At 50.9% G+C, this 14,913-nt stretch overlaps 1 protein-coding gene across 9 annotated transcripts in view; it reads left to right on the top strand.

Moving 5' to 3' along the window:
* Positions 1–14,913, top strand: part of TMEM181 (transmembrane protein 181) — a 527,451-nt gene that overhangs the window by 56,494 nt on the left and 456,044 nt on the right. For 2 of the 9 annotated variants that reach the window (XM_073551887.1, XM_073551882.1), the window contains exon 1: positions 11,328–11,475. The exons of 6 other annotated variants lie outside the window; for them this stretch is intronic. Coding sequence is in view for 1 of the 3 variants with exons in the window: in XM_073551882.1 (XP_073407983.1) it covers positions 11,468–11,475 (8 nt within the window). In the remaining 2 variants the exon portion in view is untranslated. Of the gene's footprint in view, positions 1–11,327; positions 11,476–14,913 lie in introns of those variants that run through there. One more of the 9 variants, XM_073551886.1, reaches the window with a different exon arrangement.

The raw sequence follows: 14,913 nt of genomic DNA, 5'->3' as shown, positions 1-14,913 counted from the left end.
TGATGTTTCTGCCCATTGCTATTTCCTGCAGTGCCTTTAATACATTCCCAACCACTGAGGTGCATGTATATTACAGGCGAGGAGCGGGTGTACAGAGCGGCTCATGATCAGTGCCAGACACGAAAAAGAGATGCTTCCATCCTCCGTTTGGCCATGTATGGAGCATACGCTGGGGTCTAAGGCTCAGGCACACCGTACTCATTTCTGCCCCACACCATGAGCTGTCAGACCAGCACCCAACGAACTGTCAGATCTCAGCCCCACATCATGAGCTCTCAGCCCTGCACCCTACACCACGAGCTATCAGACCTCCGCCCCACACCACGAGCTGTCAGCCCTGCACCCCACACCATGCTCAGCCCTGCACCCCACACCATGAGCTAACAGACCTCCGCCCCACACCACGAGCCAACAGACCTCCGCCCCACACCACGAGCCATCTGACTTCAGTCTCACCAGCTGTGATCGGGAATATGCGCGAGAGTGTCGTGCGACTGGCTGTTGTGTCCCAAATCCAGGTGATACTTGAAGGTACGAGTCCTCAAAGTCGCCTACAATCAGGAGATATCTGGTCACTCACCAAATAATATCATAGATATATAGAGAAGGATACGACAGCTTGTACATGGCATTACCTGACTTTTCAGGTCATCCGCAGTCTCCGAAATAGCCAATGTGGCTAACTGAATCAGCAACTCTGGCAAACCCACACCTTCAAGGAGACGCAGCACCTGGGAATAAAGGCAACAGCTTACTAGAGGCAGAATATGGATCATACTGCAGAGTGGCAAACGGTGGAGAGGTAGAAATGCACGCTCATGAATGCGTGCCAAGAGGCAGAAATGCAAGCTCCTGAATGCACGCCTACAGCTCCTAAATGCACGCCGAGCGGCAGAAATGCACTCTCCTGAATGCGTGGAGACGCAGCACCTGGGAATAAAGGCAACAGCTTACTACAGGCAGAATACTGATCATACGGCAGAGTGGCAAATGGTGGAGAGGCAGAAACGCATAGCTCAGGAATGTGCGCCTTCTGCTCCTTAGGGTGTGTGCACATGTTGCGGATTCTGCTTCAGATTTTTCCACGCAGATTTGGCTAAATATGCATGTAAAATGACCTGCATTTTACCTGTGGATTCAGTGCGGATTAGCCTGCGGTTTGACACCTGTAATGGAGCAGGTGTGAAACCGCTGCGGATTCCACCAAAAAATGACATGCTGCGAATTTAAAACCGCAGCAAATCCGCGCGGAAAAATACACAACGTGTGCTCTGCGTTTTTCATTCTCCATAGACTTAAATGGTACTGTACAACGCAGCAGAAACTGCTGCGGATCCGCAGGGCCAAATCCGCTGCGCATCCGCAGCAGAATCAGCAACGTGTGCACACACCCTAAATATGCACAGAGAGGCAGAAATGCGCGCTCCTGAATGCGTGGAGACGCAGCACCTGGGAATAATGGCAACAGCTTACTATAGGCAGAATACGGATCATACGGCAGAGTGGCAAACGGTGGAGAGGCAGAAATGCGCGGAGACAGCACCTGTGAAATGCGCAGAGACACAGCACCTGTGACATGCGCGCCCAGCACCTGTGACATGCGCGCGCAGCACCTGTGACATGCGCGCGCAGCACCTGTGACATGCACGACCAGCACCTGTGAAAAGTGCCCAGCACCAGTGAAATGCGTCTAGCACCTGTGAAATGCGTGCCCTGCACTTGAGAATTGCACGACCAGCACCTGTGAAATGCACGACCAGCACCTGTGAAATGCACGACCAGCACCTGTGAAATGCACGACCAGCACCTGTGAAACGCGCCCAGCACCTGTAAAATGTGTGCCCTGCACTTGTGAAATGCACAACCAGCACCTGTGAAATGCATGACCAGCATCTGTGAAATGCGAGCCCAGCACCTGTGACATGCGCGCCCAGCACCTGTGACTTGCGCGCCCAGCACCTGTGACATGCGCGCCCAGCACCTGTGACATGCACGACCAGCACCTGTGACATGCACGACCAGCACCTGTGAAATGCACCCAACACCTGTGAAACGCGCCCAGCACCTGTGAAATGTGCCCAGCACCAGTGAAATGCGTCTAGCACCTGTGAAATGTGTGCCCTGCACTTGAGAAATGCACGACCAGCACCTGTGAAATGCACGACCAGCACCTGTGAAATGCACGACCAGCAACTGTGAAATGCACCCAGTACCTGTGAAATGCACGCCCTGTACTTGTGAAATGCGCCTGCAGCACCTATGAAATGTGCTCCCAGCACCTGTGAAATGTGCGGAGATGCTGAACCTGTGAAATGCGCGCCCAGCAGGTGCACATTTAGGGTGTGTGCACTAGTTGCTGATTCTGCTGCTGATGCGCAGTGGATTTGGCCCTGCGGATCCGCAGCAATTTCTGCTGCGTTGTACAGTACCATTTAAGTATGGAAAATGAAAAACGCAGAGCACACGTTGCATATTTTTCTGCGCGGATTTGCATGTCACAGGTGCTGGGTGTGCATTTCACAGATGCTGGACGCGTTTCACAGGTGCTGGGCGAGCATTTCACAAGTGCAGGGTGTGCATGTCACAGATGGTGGGCGCATTTCACAGGTGCTGGGCGCATTTCACAGGTGCTGGTCATGCATTTCTGTTAGCAGCGGATTAATCAGCGTAACATCCAGAGTCAGCAACACAGAATGTAGATTTATTCATATCCAGGTTGAACAGCTTACAGCATGAAATGTGATCAGTCTGGTATCTGCTGTGGTTTGCAGCATGGGAGCATTACAACAACAAGAAGGGAAGAGAAGGAGGGGGCATCCTGTCTGTTCCTCTTTTTTTTTTTGTCACTGAACTTTGTTAACAATCTCACAATATGCACAATATATCAAACAGTACAGTAGTAGTTGTTGCAATACATACAGATCAATATGCATTATTCCAACACCCCCACTCAACAACTACTTATCCTCTTAGTCCCAGTGTGGTTCTCAATTCTTGGAACCTGGCTCGTGGCAATGGCTTTGTCATAATGTCTGACATTAATCTTTTGTACAGCAGCTACAACTAACAAAGCTCTGAACGTGGTCTGTTTAGCGACTGGAGCAAACGTAGAATCGTAATCTTCGCCATACTTTTGAGAATATCCTTTTGCCACCAACCTTGCTTTAAATCTGTGGACTTTACCTTCAGAGTCATATTTGGTTTTGAAGACCCACTTGCACTTGATTGCCTTTTTGCTCTGTGGCAGCTTGGTGAGTTTCCAAGTTTGAAGTTGATGAAGCGATTTGATTTCCTCATTAGCAGCATTGATCCACTTTGTTCTTTCATGGACAGGTAGTTCTTGCATTTCATCCCACGACTGCGGCTCTGATTCAGGTAGTGTCTTGACTATGGAGGATAGACGTTTAGCTGGTACGCCTCTGTTTGATCTTGACGATCTCCTGATTTCAGATTCACCTGATTTTTCTGTTGTTCCTTCAGTGGTTGAAGAATCCAGCCAGACCTATACATCCTCCTTGTAATAGTGACTTCAGCTGGACTACTGGCGTGATGTCACAAAACTTGGGGGACACAAAGTTCTCATCAATCACTACATCTCTACTTATTGTGACCTTTTTGTTTCTGGGTGTAGAATCCTATAACCTTTCTGGGTTTCACTGTAGCCTAGCAGGATCCCTTCCTTAGCGTGAGATTTCCACTTAGTTCGCCTTTCTTTGGGAACATGTACAAGTGCTTTACTTCCGAATATTCTTATATGATGTAGTTTTGGCTTTCTGCTGTTCCATTGCTCAAACGGAGTTTTCTCTGTAGCTTTACCTGGTAGTCTGTTCTGAAGATAGCAAGCTGTCATGATTGCTTCACCCCAATATGCTGTGGGCAGATTTGCATCAAACAACATACTTCTTCCACTTTCACAGAGTGTTCGGTTCCTTCTTTCCGCGTCACCATTTTGCTCAGGATTGTACGGTACAGTGGTCTGAAATAGGATTCCATTTTTCTTTAAAATGCTCTGTGTCTCATTACTTGTGTATTCAGTCCCATTATCTGCACGTTGAATCTTTGGCATTCTCCCAAATTTATTATATACCTCAGCTAGATATACTTCAAGTTTCTCTGGAACTTCTTTCTTGCTGTGAAGCAGATGGACAACTGTATATCTTGAATGATCATCAGTAAATGTGAGAAAATATCTCTTCTTCCCAGGAGTCTGAGTGCTCATTGGACCACAGACATCTGTATGTATTAAATCTAGTGTCTGAAACTGTTCTTGTAGTACTTCTCTTAGGAAAAGCTTTTCTAGACATTTTCCCTTTGATGCAGCTAGTACATTTCATTATCTGGTTGCATAGATCAATTGTAATGTCCTCAGCTATTTGCTTTTGAACTAACTTCCTTATTGCTTCCGGGTCTCTGTGTGCTAGGCGCCTATGCCATACATGAATGCAGTTATTGTGCCTTTCTTCCTCAGCAGTGTACACACACTCTTTGCATTTAAGCTGGTAAAGTTCATTTGTGATTTTTCCTTCTGCTAGTGTGTGGCCCTCTTTTGAGATGATGCAGCTATCATGCTTAAATGTAACTTCATTTCCTTGTTTTGTGAGTTTCTTCACAGATAGTAAATTACTCTCAAGACTAGGCACATAGAGCACATCTTTTACTGGGATCTTCTTGCTTTGTGTTGGTGAGATTTGACAATCAATATAACCATCTCCTATACCTTGTGAAATAATGTACTGACCATTAGCCATAATCACTTTCTCTGACTTACTTTGGTTAAGCTTAGAAAAGAAGTCCCTGTTATTAGTCATGTGACTAGTTGCTCCAGAGTCTATACACCATGCATGCTTTGATGTATTTACACTAACAGTAAATGCAGTTTCAGTATTCACAGAATCATTTTCTTCAGACACAGCACTTTTATCCCTTTGAAGACTGCTTTGCTTTTTCAGCTGATTCATTCTAGCTTTCCAGACTCTGCAGTCGGCTTTCAAATGTCCTGATTTCTTGCAAACAAAACATTCACGTGTTTCTTTTAGGTGCTTTCTGTTATCATTTAGATTTTGTATCTGTAAAGCAGATTCTGCATCGCATGTCCTGCTGTTTACACCTTCCGCTTTCCGCTTATATTCATCTATGAGCTTCCCTCTGACATACTCCAATGTAAGCTCATCTTCTGGGCGCGCATCTAGTGCGGTTACAAGCGTGTCATAGTTTTCTGGAAGACCACTAAGCAGTAATGCCTCTCAGGCATTCTACAATCTCTAGAATGCTTGTTATGTAGTCCTGCATATCCTGGCCATTCTGTAGTTTAGACTGGTACAATTTTCTCATGAGATAAAGTTTATTTCTTAAATTTATCCTCTCATGCACCTTTTGCAGCTGCTCCCACATTTCTCTTGCAGTTTCACTTTTACACACATGCACAATCTGATCATCATCTATACTGAGTGATATGGTACTTTGTGCTTTCTGATCCATCTCTATCCACTCCTGTGATACTGGGTCAGGTTTAGGCTCCTGTGTGTATTTCAACTTACCTTCTCTTATCAGCAGCATTTTCACTTTGAATTTCCAGGATTGATAATTCTGGTTAGTGAGACTTGGTACTGTAAACTTCATGGAGTTGCTGCTGCTGGTGGCCATCTTTGCTGTCTTCCTTTCTTTTCTTTTCTCTGTGCTCTGGGGATCTGGGACTCTAGGACTCTGGGCCCATAACCTGTTAGCAGCGGATTAATCAGCGTAACATCCAGAGTCAGCAACACAGAATGTAGATTTATTCATATCCAGGTTGAACAGCTTACAGCATGAAATGTGATCAGTCTGGTATCTGCTGTGGCTTGCAGCATGGGAGCATTACAACAACAAGGGAAGAGGAGGGGGCATCCTATCTGTTCCTTTTTTTTTTGTCACTGAACTTTGTTAACAATCTCACAATATGCACAATATACCAAACAGTACAGTAGTAGTTGTTGCAATGCATGTGCAGCACCTGTGAAATGCACGATCAGCACCTGTGAGATGCGCGCCCTGCACTTGTGAAACGCGCCCAGCACCTGTGAAGTGCATGACCAGCACCTGTGAAATGCGCGCCCAGCACTTGTGAAACGCGCCCAGCACCTGTGAAATGCACCCAGCAGCTGTGAAATGCGCACCCAGCACCTGTGAAACGCTCCCAACACCTGTGAAATGCACCCAGCAGCTGTGAAATGCGCACCCAGCACCTGTGAAACGCGCCCAACACCTGTGAAATGCGCGCCCAGCACCTGTGAAATGCGTGCCCTGCACTTGTGAAACGTGCTGAGCACCTGTGAAACGTGCCCAGCACCTGTGAAACGCTCACCCATCACCTGGGAAATGCGCCCAGCACCTGTGAAATGAGCGCCCTGCACTTGTGAAATGCACAACCAGCACCTGTGAAATGTGCTCCCAGCACCTGTGAAATGCTTGCCCTGCACTTGTGAAACGCGCCCAGCACCTGTGAAATGCGCGCCCTGCACTTGTGAAATGCGCACCCAGCACCTGTGAAATGCATGACCAGCACCTGTGAAACGCGCCCAGAACCTGTGACTAGCGCCCAGCCCCTGTAAAATGCAAATCTGCGCAGAAAAATATGCAACATGTGCTCTGCGTTTTTCATTTTCCATAGACTTAAATGGTACTGTACAACGCAGCAGAAACTGCTGCGGATCCGCAGGGCCAAATCCACTGCGCATCCGCAGCAGAATCAGCAACGAGTGCACACACCCTAAATGTGCACCGAGAGGCAGAAATGCACGCTCCTGAATGCGTGGAGACGCAGGACCTGGGAATAATGGCAACAGCTTACTATAGGCAGAATACGGATCATACGGCAGAGTCGAAAACGGTGGAGAGGCAGAAATGCGCGGAGACGCAGCACCTGTGAAATGCACACCCAGCACCTGTGAAATGTGACCAGAACCTGTGAAACGCTCCCAGCACCTGTGACATGCGCCCAACAACTGTGAAATGCGCCCAGCACCTGTGACATGTATGACCAGCAACTGTGAAATGCGCCCAGCACCTGTGAAATGCGCGTCCACCACCTGTGAAATGCGCGACCAGCATCTGTGAAATGCGCGACCAGCACCTGTGAAATGCGCGACCAGCACCTGTGAAATGCGCGTCCTGCACTTGTGAAATGCACGTCCAGCAACTGTGAAATGCACGACCAGCACCTGTAAAATGCATGACAGCACCTGCGACATGAGCCCAGCACCTGTGAAATGTGCGCCCTGCACCTGTGAAACGCACCCAGCACCTGTGAAACGCACCCAGCACCTGTGAAATGTGCCCAGCACCTGTGAAATGCGTGCCCAGCACCTGTGAAATGCGCCCAGAACCTGTGAAACGCGTCCAGCACCTGTGAAACACACCCAGCACTTGTGAAATGCACACCCAGCACCTGTGAAATGTGACCAGAACCTGTGAAACGCGCCCAGCACCTGTGAAATGCGCCCAGCACCTGTGAAATGCGCCCAGCACCTGTGAAATGCACACCCAGGACTTGTGAAACGCGCCCAGCACCTGTGTGAAATGCGCCCAGCACCTGTGAAACACACCCAGCACCTGTGAAATGTGACCGGAACATGTGAAACGCGGCCAGCACCTGTGAAACGAGCCCAGCACCTGTGAAATGCGTCCAGCACCTGTGAAATGCACACCCAGGACTTGTGAAACGCGCCCAGCACCTGTGTGAAATGCGCCCAGCACCTGTGAAACACACCCAGCACCTGTGAAATGTGACCGGAACATGTGAAACGCGGACAGCACCTGTGAAACGAGCCCAGCACCTGTGAAATGCATGACCAGCACCTGTGACATGCGCGCCCAGCACCTGTGACATGCGCGCCAAGCACCTGTGACATGCACCCAACACCTGTGAAATTCAACCAGCACCTGTGAAATTCAACCAACACCTGTGAAACTCAACCAGCACCTGTGAAATGTGCCCAGCACCAGTGAAATGCGTCTAGCACTTGTGAAACGCGCCCAGCACCTGAGAAATGCACACCCACCTGTGAAATGTGACCAAAACCTGTGAAACGTGCCCAGCACCTGTGACATGCATGACCAGCACCTGTGACATGCATGACCAGCACCTGTGACATGCGCGACCAGCACCTGTGACATGCGCGACCAGCACCTGTGACATGCACCCAACACCTGTGAAATTCACCCAGCACCTATGAAATGTGCCCAGCACCTGTGAAATGCACGCCCAGCACTTGTGAAACGTGCCCAGCACCTGTGAAATGCACACCCACCTGTGAAATGTGACCATAACCTGTGAAACGTGCCCAGCACCTGTGACATGCATGACCAGCACCTGTGACATGCGCCCAGCACCTGTGAAACGCATCCACCACCTGTGAAATGCTCGCCCAGCACCTGTAAAATGCTCGCCCAGCACCTGTGAAATGCGCGCCCAGCACCTGTGAAATGCGCGCCCAGCACCTGTGAAATGCGCGCCCAGCAACTCTGAAATGCGCGCCCAGCAACTCTGAAATGCAAATCTGCGCGGAAAAATATGCAACGTGTGCTCTGTGTTTTTCATTCTCCATAGACTTAAATGGTACTGTACAACACAGCAGAAACTGCTGCGGATCCGCAGGGCCAAATCCGCTGCGCATCCGCAGCAGAACTAGCAACGTGACGCAGCACCTGTGAAATGCACACCCAGCACCTGTGAAATGTGACCAGAACCTGTGAAACGCACCCAGCACCTGTGAAACGCGCCCAGCACCTGTGAAATGCGCACCCAGCACCTGTGAATCGCGCCCAGCTCCTGTGACAGGCACGCCCTGCACTTGTGAAATGCACGCCCAGCACCTGTGAAATGCGCCCAGCACCTGTGAAACGCGTCCAGCACCTGTGAAACACACCCAGCACTTGTGAAATGCGCCCAGCACCTGTGAAATGCGCACCCAAGACTTGTGAAACGCGCCCAGCACCTGTGAAACACACCCAGCACCTGTGAAATGTGACCGGAACATGTGAAACGCGGCCAGCACCTGTGAAACGAGCCCAGCACCTGTGAAATGCATGACCAGCACCTGTGACATGCGCGCCCAGCACCTGTGACATGCACCCAACACCTGTGAAATTCAACCAGCACCTGTGAAACTCAACCAGCACCTGTGAAATGTGCCCAGCACCAGTGAAATGCGTCTAGCACCTGTGAAACGCGCCCAGCACCTGTGAAATGCACACCCACCTGTGAAATGTGACCAGAACCTGTGAAACCTGCCCAGCACCTGTGACATGCATGACCAGCACCTGTGACATGCATGACCAGCACCTGTGACATGCGTGCCCAGCACCTGTGACATGCGCGACCAGCACCTGTGACATGCGCGACCAGCACCTGTGAAATTCACCCAGCACCTATGAAATGTGCCCAGCACCTGTGAAATGCACGCGCAGCACTTGTGAAACGTGCCCAGCACCTGTGAAATGCACACCCACCTGTGAAATGTGACCATAACCTGTGAAACGTGCCCAGCACCTGTGACATGCATGACCAGCACCTGTGACATGAGCCCAGCACCTGTGAAACGCATCCACCACCTGTGACACGCGCCCAGCACCTGTGAAATGCGCGCCCAGCACCTGTGAAATGCGCGCCCAGCACCTGTGAAATACACGACCAGCAACTCTGAAATGCAAATCTGCGCGGAAAAATACGCAACGTGTGCTCTGTGTTTTTCATTCTCCATAGACTTAAATGGTACTGTACAACACAGCAGAAACTGCTGCGGATCCGCAGGGCCAAATCCGCAGCAGAACTAGCAACGTGTGCACACACCCTAAATGTGCACCGAGAGGCAGAAATGGCGCTCCTGCATGTATGAGGACGCAGCACCTGGGAATAATGGCAACAGCTTACTATAGGCAGAATACGGGTCATACGGCAGAGTGGCAAACGGTGGAGAGGCAGAAATGCACTGCCAGCACCTGTGAAATGCGCACCCAGCATCTGTGAAATGCGCACCCAGCACCTGTGAGATGCGCACCCAGCACCTGTGACATGCGTGCCCTGCACTTGTGAATTGCACAACCAGCACCTGTGAAATTCACGACCAGGACCTGTGACATGCGCCCAGCACCTGTGACATGCGCGCCCTGCACTTGTGAAATGCATGACCAGCACCTGTGACATGTGCGCCCAGCACCTGTGACATGCGCGCCCAGCACCTGTGACATGCGCGCCAAGCACCTGTGACATGCGCGCCCAGCACCTGTGAAATGCACCCAGCCCATGTGACATGCGTGCCCTGCACTTGTGAAATGCACGACCAGGACCTGTGAAATGCACGCCCTTGCACCAGTGAAATGCGCCCAGCACCTGTGACATGTGCACCCTGAACTTGTGAAATTCGCACCCAGCACCTGTGAAATGCACAACCAGCACCTGTGAAATGCGCCCAGCACCTGAGAAATGAGCGACCACCAGCTGTGACATGCGCGACCAGCACCTGTGACATGCGCGACCAGGTTCAGCATCTCCGCGCATTTCACAGGTGCTGCGGGCGCATTTCACAAGTACAGGACGCGCATTTAACAGGTGCTGGTTGTGCATTTCACAGGTGCTGGTCGTGCATTTCTCAAGTGCAGGGCACGCATTTCACAGGTGCTGGTCGCGCATGTCACAGGTGCTGGTCGCGCGTGTCACAGGTTCTGGGTGCGAATTTCACAAGTGCTGGGCGCGCATTTCACAAGTGCAGGGCGTGTATTTCACAGGTGCTGGTTGTGCATTTCACTGGTGCTCGTCCTGCATTTCACAGGTCGCGTTTCACAGGTGCTGGTCGTGCATTTCACAGGTGCAGGGCGCATTTCACAGGTGCTGAGTGCGAATTTTACAAGTGCTGGATGCATATGTCACAGGTGCTGGGCGCGCATTTCACAAGTGCAGGGCGTGTATTTCACAGGTGCTGGGCGCATATCACAGGTGCTAGTTGTGCATTTCACAGGTGATGTGGCGCATGTCACAGGTGTTGGTCGTGCATTTCACAAGTGCAGGGCGCGCATGTCACAGGTGCTGGGCGCGCATTTCACTGGTGCTGTGACATGCGTCTGTGACATGCGCCCCCAGCACCTGTGAAATGCGCGCCCAGCACCTGTGACATGCGCGCCCAGCACCTGTGACATGAGCGCCCAGAGACAGAAATGCGCGCCCTTGCACCAGTGACATTCGCGCCCAGAGACAGAAATGCGCGCCTTCCACCTTCCCAGCCTGCCCGAGGATCTGAGCAGCGCGCACTCCTAAATGCGCCGCCTTCACTGCCCTGATAAACCAATCAGCGCTGCAGCTCTCAAAGACTGCCACGCCCCTGAAACGCCCACTACAAATAATCTTCACGACGTAAACGGAAGAGGGCGTGGCTTCAATCGTGGTCAGCAGTGAGGTGGCAGCGAGTTGCTGGGACATCCCGGCTGTGGAGCCAGCATGGAGCCGTGAGTACTAGCAGTGATTGGGAAGCCCCCCGTGTGCAACGCGTTAACCCTGTCCTGACTGTGGATATTAGCTGCCTGCTTGTAGTGTATGGGCAGGAGCAGGTCTATGTGGGGTGCCTGAGTAAAGGCAGCCTTTGCTTGTGGAGAAGAAAGCGTCACCTGGCACATGCTGGTAGTTGGAGGGGCGTGTGAGAAGGCATCATCACATGGAAACACATGCCAACAAGTAACTGGGCATGAGGCAGTGTGAAGGGCCAGTAATGGCACCTGGCAGTGCTCTCTGGACGTAGGATTTCAGCTGGTTGTTAGTAGGGCGCCATTAACGAGTGCAGGTAGAGTGACCCTTGTCCTGGAGGACTCTGACCCACCGTGTTGTCTGATATAAAGTACAGTGGAGCCGCCATGGATCTAGCGGTGTCCGTCTGCAGCAATGCTCTGCTGCACTGCCTACATGGCGCATCTGAGGATATCGGCAAGTGTGGTGTAGTGCCTGTGACATTCTATGGAGCTGCAGGAGAGCACACTGCTGGCCCCAACCACTACTGAGCCCGTCGCCATGAAAATGCTGCCCAATCCACAGGCGCCATGTTGTAGGGCAGGGGGAGTGGAGTAGTTTCATATATAGTTTTGTGGGATTCATTGTTTTCATCATTTAATTCTCTGCTATTTCTGGGGTCTTTGGTCCAGGGTGCCAGTTCTGTCACTGACAGCTTTATTTGATAGGAGTCACTGTAAGACTGCCCACTGGACCAGAAATCCCAGAAACAGGTGTAAATGATGAAAACACAGGTTAGACGGAATCTAATCTCACACAACTGGAGGTGATAAGAGGCGATTGGTGGGGGTGCAGCGTGTTGGACACCCCCAGATCCAATATTATTGACCTACCTGTGTCTGATAATAACAATAATAAATTTTATTTCTATAGCGCCGACATATTCCTCAGCACTTTACATTTCGGAGGGGATTCGCACAGACAAAAGACATTACAGCATAATAATCACATAGATCATAACAGATACCAAGAGAAATGAGGGCCCTGCTCGCAAGCTTACAATCTATGAGGAAAGAGGGAGACACGAAAGGTGGGTGGTAACAATTGCCCTGATTGTATGGACCAGTGTGTAACAGTACAGACACAGAGGGCTAATGGATGCATAAAGCATGTGGGAACATGATGCGGGGAACCTGGTCACACAAACACTGACATTATTTCATCAATCTGAGATCGGTGAGGTCCAACGCTTCGCTCCCCCCAATTACCGGCTATTTGCTCTGACCGTTATCACTGTAAACACTTATGTCAGAGCTGCAAAGCTCCGCTCAATTCAGTGTGTAGCACCCGCTGCTGGGTCCTGCAGAACAGCTCTGATCATCATGATTACATCCAGCTGCTGGGGCAAATACCCGCTGTATGCTATGGGTGCAGAGTGTCAGTCTCCACCGATCTCATTGTTGTGACTTATCCTAATCGTAATGTAGCCAACGTCAGGCAAGACCAAATGTCAAGGTGTAATACATGGGAGTGCTAGAAAACCTCAAGCAGCTGCACATTAAGGCTATGTGCACACGATGAATAAATGGATGCAGAAATTTCTGCATCTCTTAGCAGGAAAAATGCAGCTGCCCTTTTGATGCGTTTTTGCCCTTCGTTTTTTTTTTTTTTTAACTGATTTGAGTGAAGTCAATGGTGAAAAAGGCTCAGAGAATCGACACGCAGCAGATTATTTTGTGAACCAAACCTGCAAGTCAACAAGTACACAAGCCCTAATATAGCTGGCTGTATAGAAGCTTTCCTAAGGCTAGACCATCAGTATGGTGTGACCACAGGATAGGCCATCAGTGCTAGACCCAAGTGTTTCTATATTGTACTGTACACGCTGTGATTCTCCTAGCCAGGCAGAGACCAGAATATCCTGTCGCCATGTTACGAAGCCCATGCACCTGCCACACCTGATGGCCTATGTAATACCATAGCTGGAGGGGAAGGAAGGGCTGTTCTAGGTGTCTCTCCACTGCTGAACCCCAGGACAAGGATATGTGGCTGACATGTCACTCATGTGGCTGCTCTTCTCATGCTTTTGCCCTGTATATAATGTGTTTTTGTTTTTTTATTTAACATGAAGTTATAATGTTGTTTTTTCTTACAATTAGCTATATTCTCTGAAGAGCCTTCACATGTCTTCAGATAGACAGGAATGACATTTCTGAAGGTGCGTAGCCCTGATTCTGCAGAAGTGCTGTACACCAGACCGACTGGTTTCTGTAAGCACTGATGTCACGGGTGGCTGACCTTTGTCATATAATGGGAGCTTTGCCTGTCTGCCCTTCCTGGTCACCTCTGCGCAGTATCCACTACCGTATAAGCCTCCTAAATAAATATTAGGCTTGTAGGTTTGCACATACAGGGATCCAATAAAGAAAGGCAATTGTGTATATTTACACACTGTTTCTGTGCTGGCCACCATAGTTTGTAATATACTTTTAACTCGAACATGCTCGGATACCGTGTTATCAGCGAGTCTGGGCGTGCTCGGATAATATATTCCAGTCCATGAGGCTGCATGTTTTGTGTCTGTTAGCCATAACGCAAGTGAAGATTGTCTGCTTATTTGGTAGTCCCCGTGTATGTTGAGGCTGTAAAAGGGTAGGTGCACAAGGTCAGTAAATGCTGCGGTTTGGACGCTGCGTACTTGTGCAGTGGCCAGCTGTTACAGCATAGTAGATGGGATTTCAAGAAATCCCATGTCCATTATGCGTCCAGAGACGCTCACGACTCACCTGAGAAGACGGAATTGCGGCACATCTTTCCAGACAGCAGCATGCCTTTTATTCGGTCGTCCATGACAGCATCACCTGAGAGAGGGGATCCGCCCTCCAGGAACAGGAAATCCTACAGATACATAAGGGCGGCACCTCTCCCATGCATCAGTTGGTTTCCTGTTCCTGGAGGACAGGATTCCCTACAGATCATGCCATCATGGACGAAGGAATCCCCAGGCCGGCTGTCCGACTCAGGTAGCGGGGGGGGGGGTGTCTCCTACCTCGGGCAGTGCGGAGTCCCCTGGAAGCGCCACGGTGGCCCGCGCAGGGTTCCACGTCAGTGTGCGGGGCAGGTGAGAGCGGGGTCCCGCGGATGCCCGTCTCCTGGGCTGGCGCCGACAGGTAAGTATGGCCTCTCCCTCCCCTGATCCCGGTCCTGGTTCACGGTGCGGTTCCCCTCGGCCCCAAATCGCAGTCGGGGGCGTGCGGCTGCGCCTCGGCGACGTCCGGGGTGCTGTGTGTCGGGCGCCACCATGGCGCTGGGGGCCTGCGCGTCCTCGTGCGCGCCCAGACCGGGGGCGGGGGCGCTGTTGGTCAGCGCGTCCTCGCGCGCATCCAGACCGGAGGTGACGCGGCGGGGACCGGGCCGGTGGCCTGCGCGTGCTCGCGCGCGCC

This window comes from Dendrobates tinctorius, unplaced genomic scaffold (genome assembly GCF_039654945.1).
Source record: "Dendrobates tinctorius isolate UK_male_01 unplaced genomic scaffold, ASM3965494v1 ptg000181l, whole genome shotgun sequence".
NCBI lineage: Eukaryota > Metazoa > Chordata > Amphibia > Anura > Dendrobatidae > Dendrobates > Dendrobates tinctorius.
This window is presented reverse-complemented; position numbering and strand designations above follow the sequence as displayed.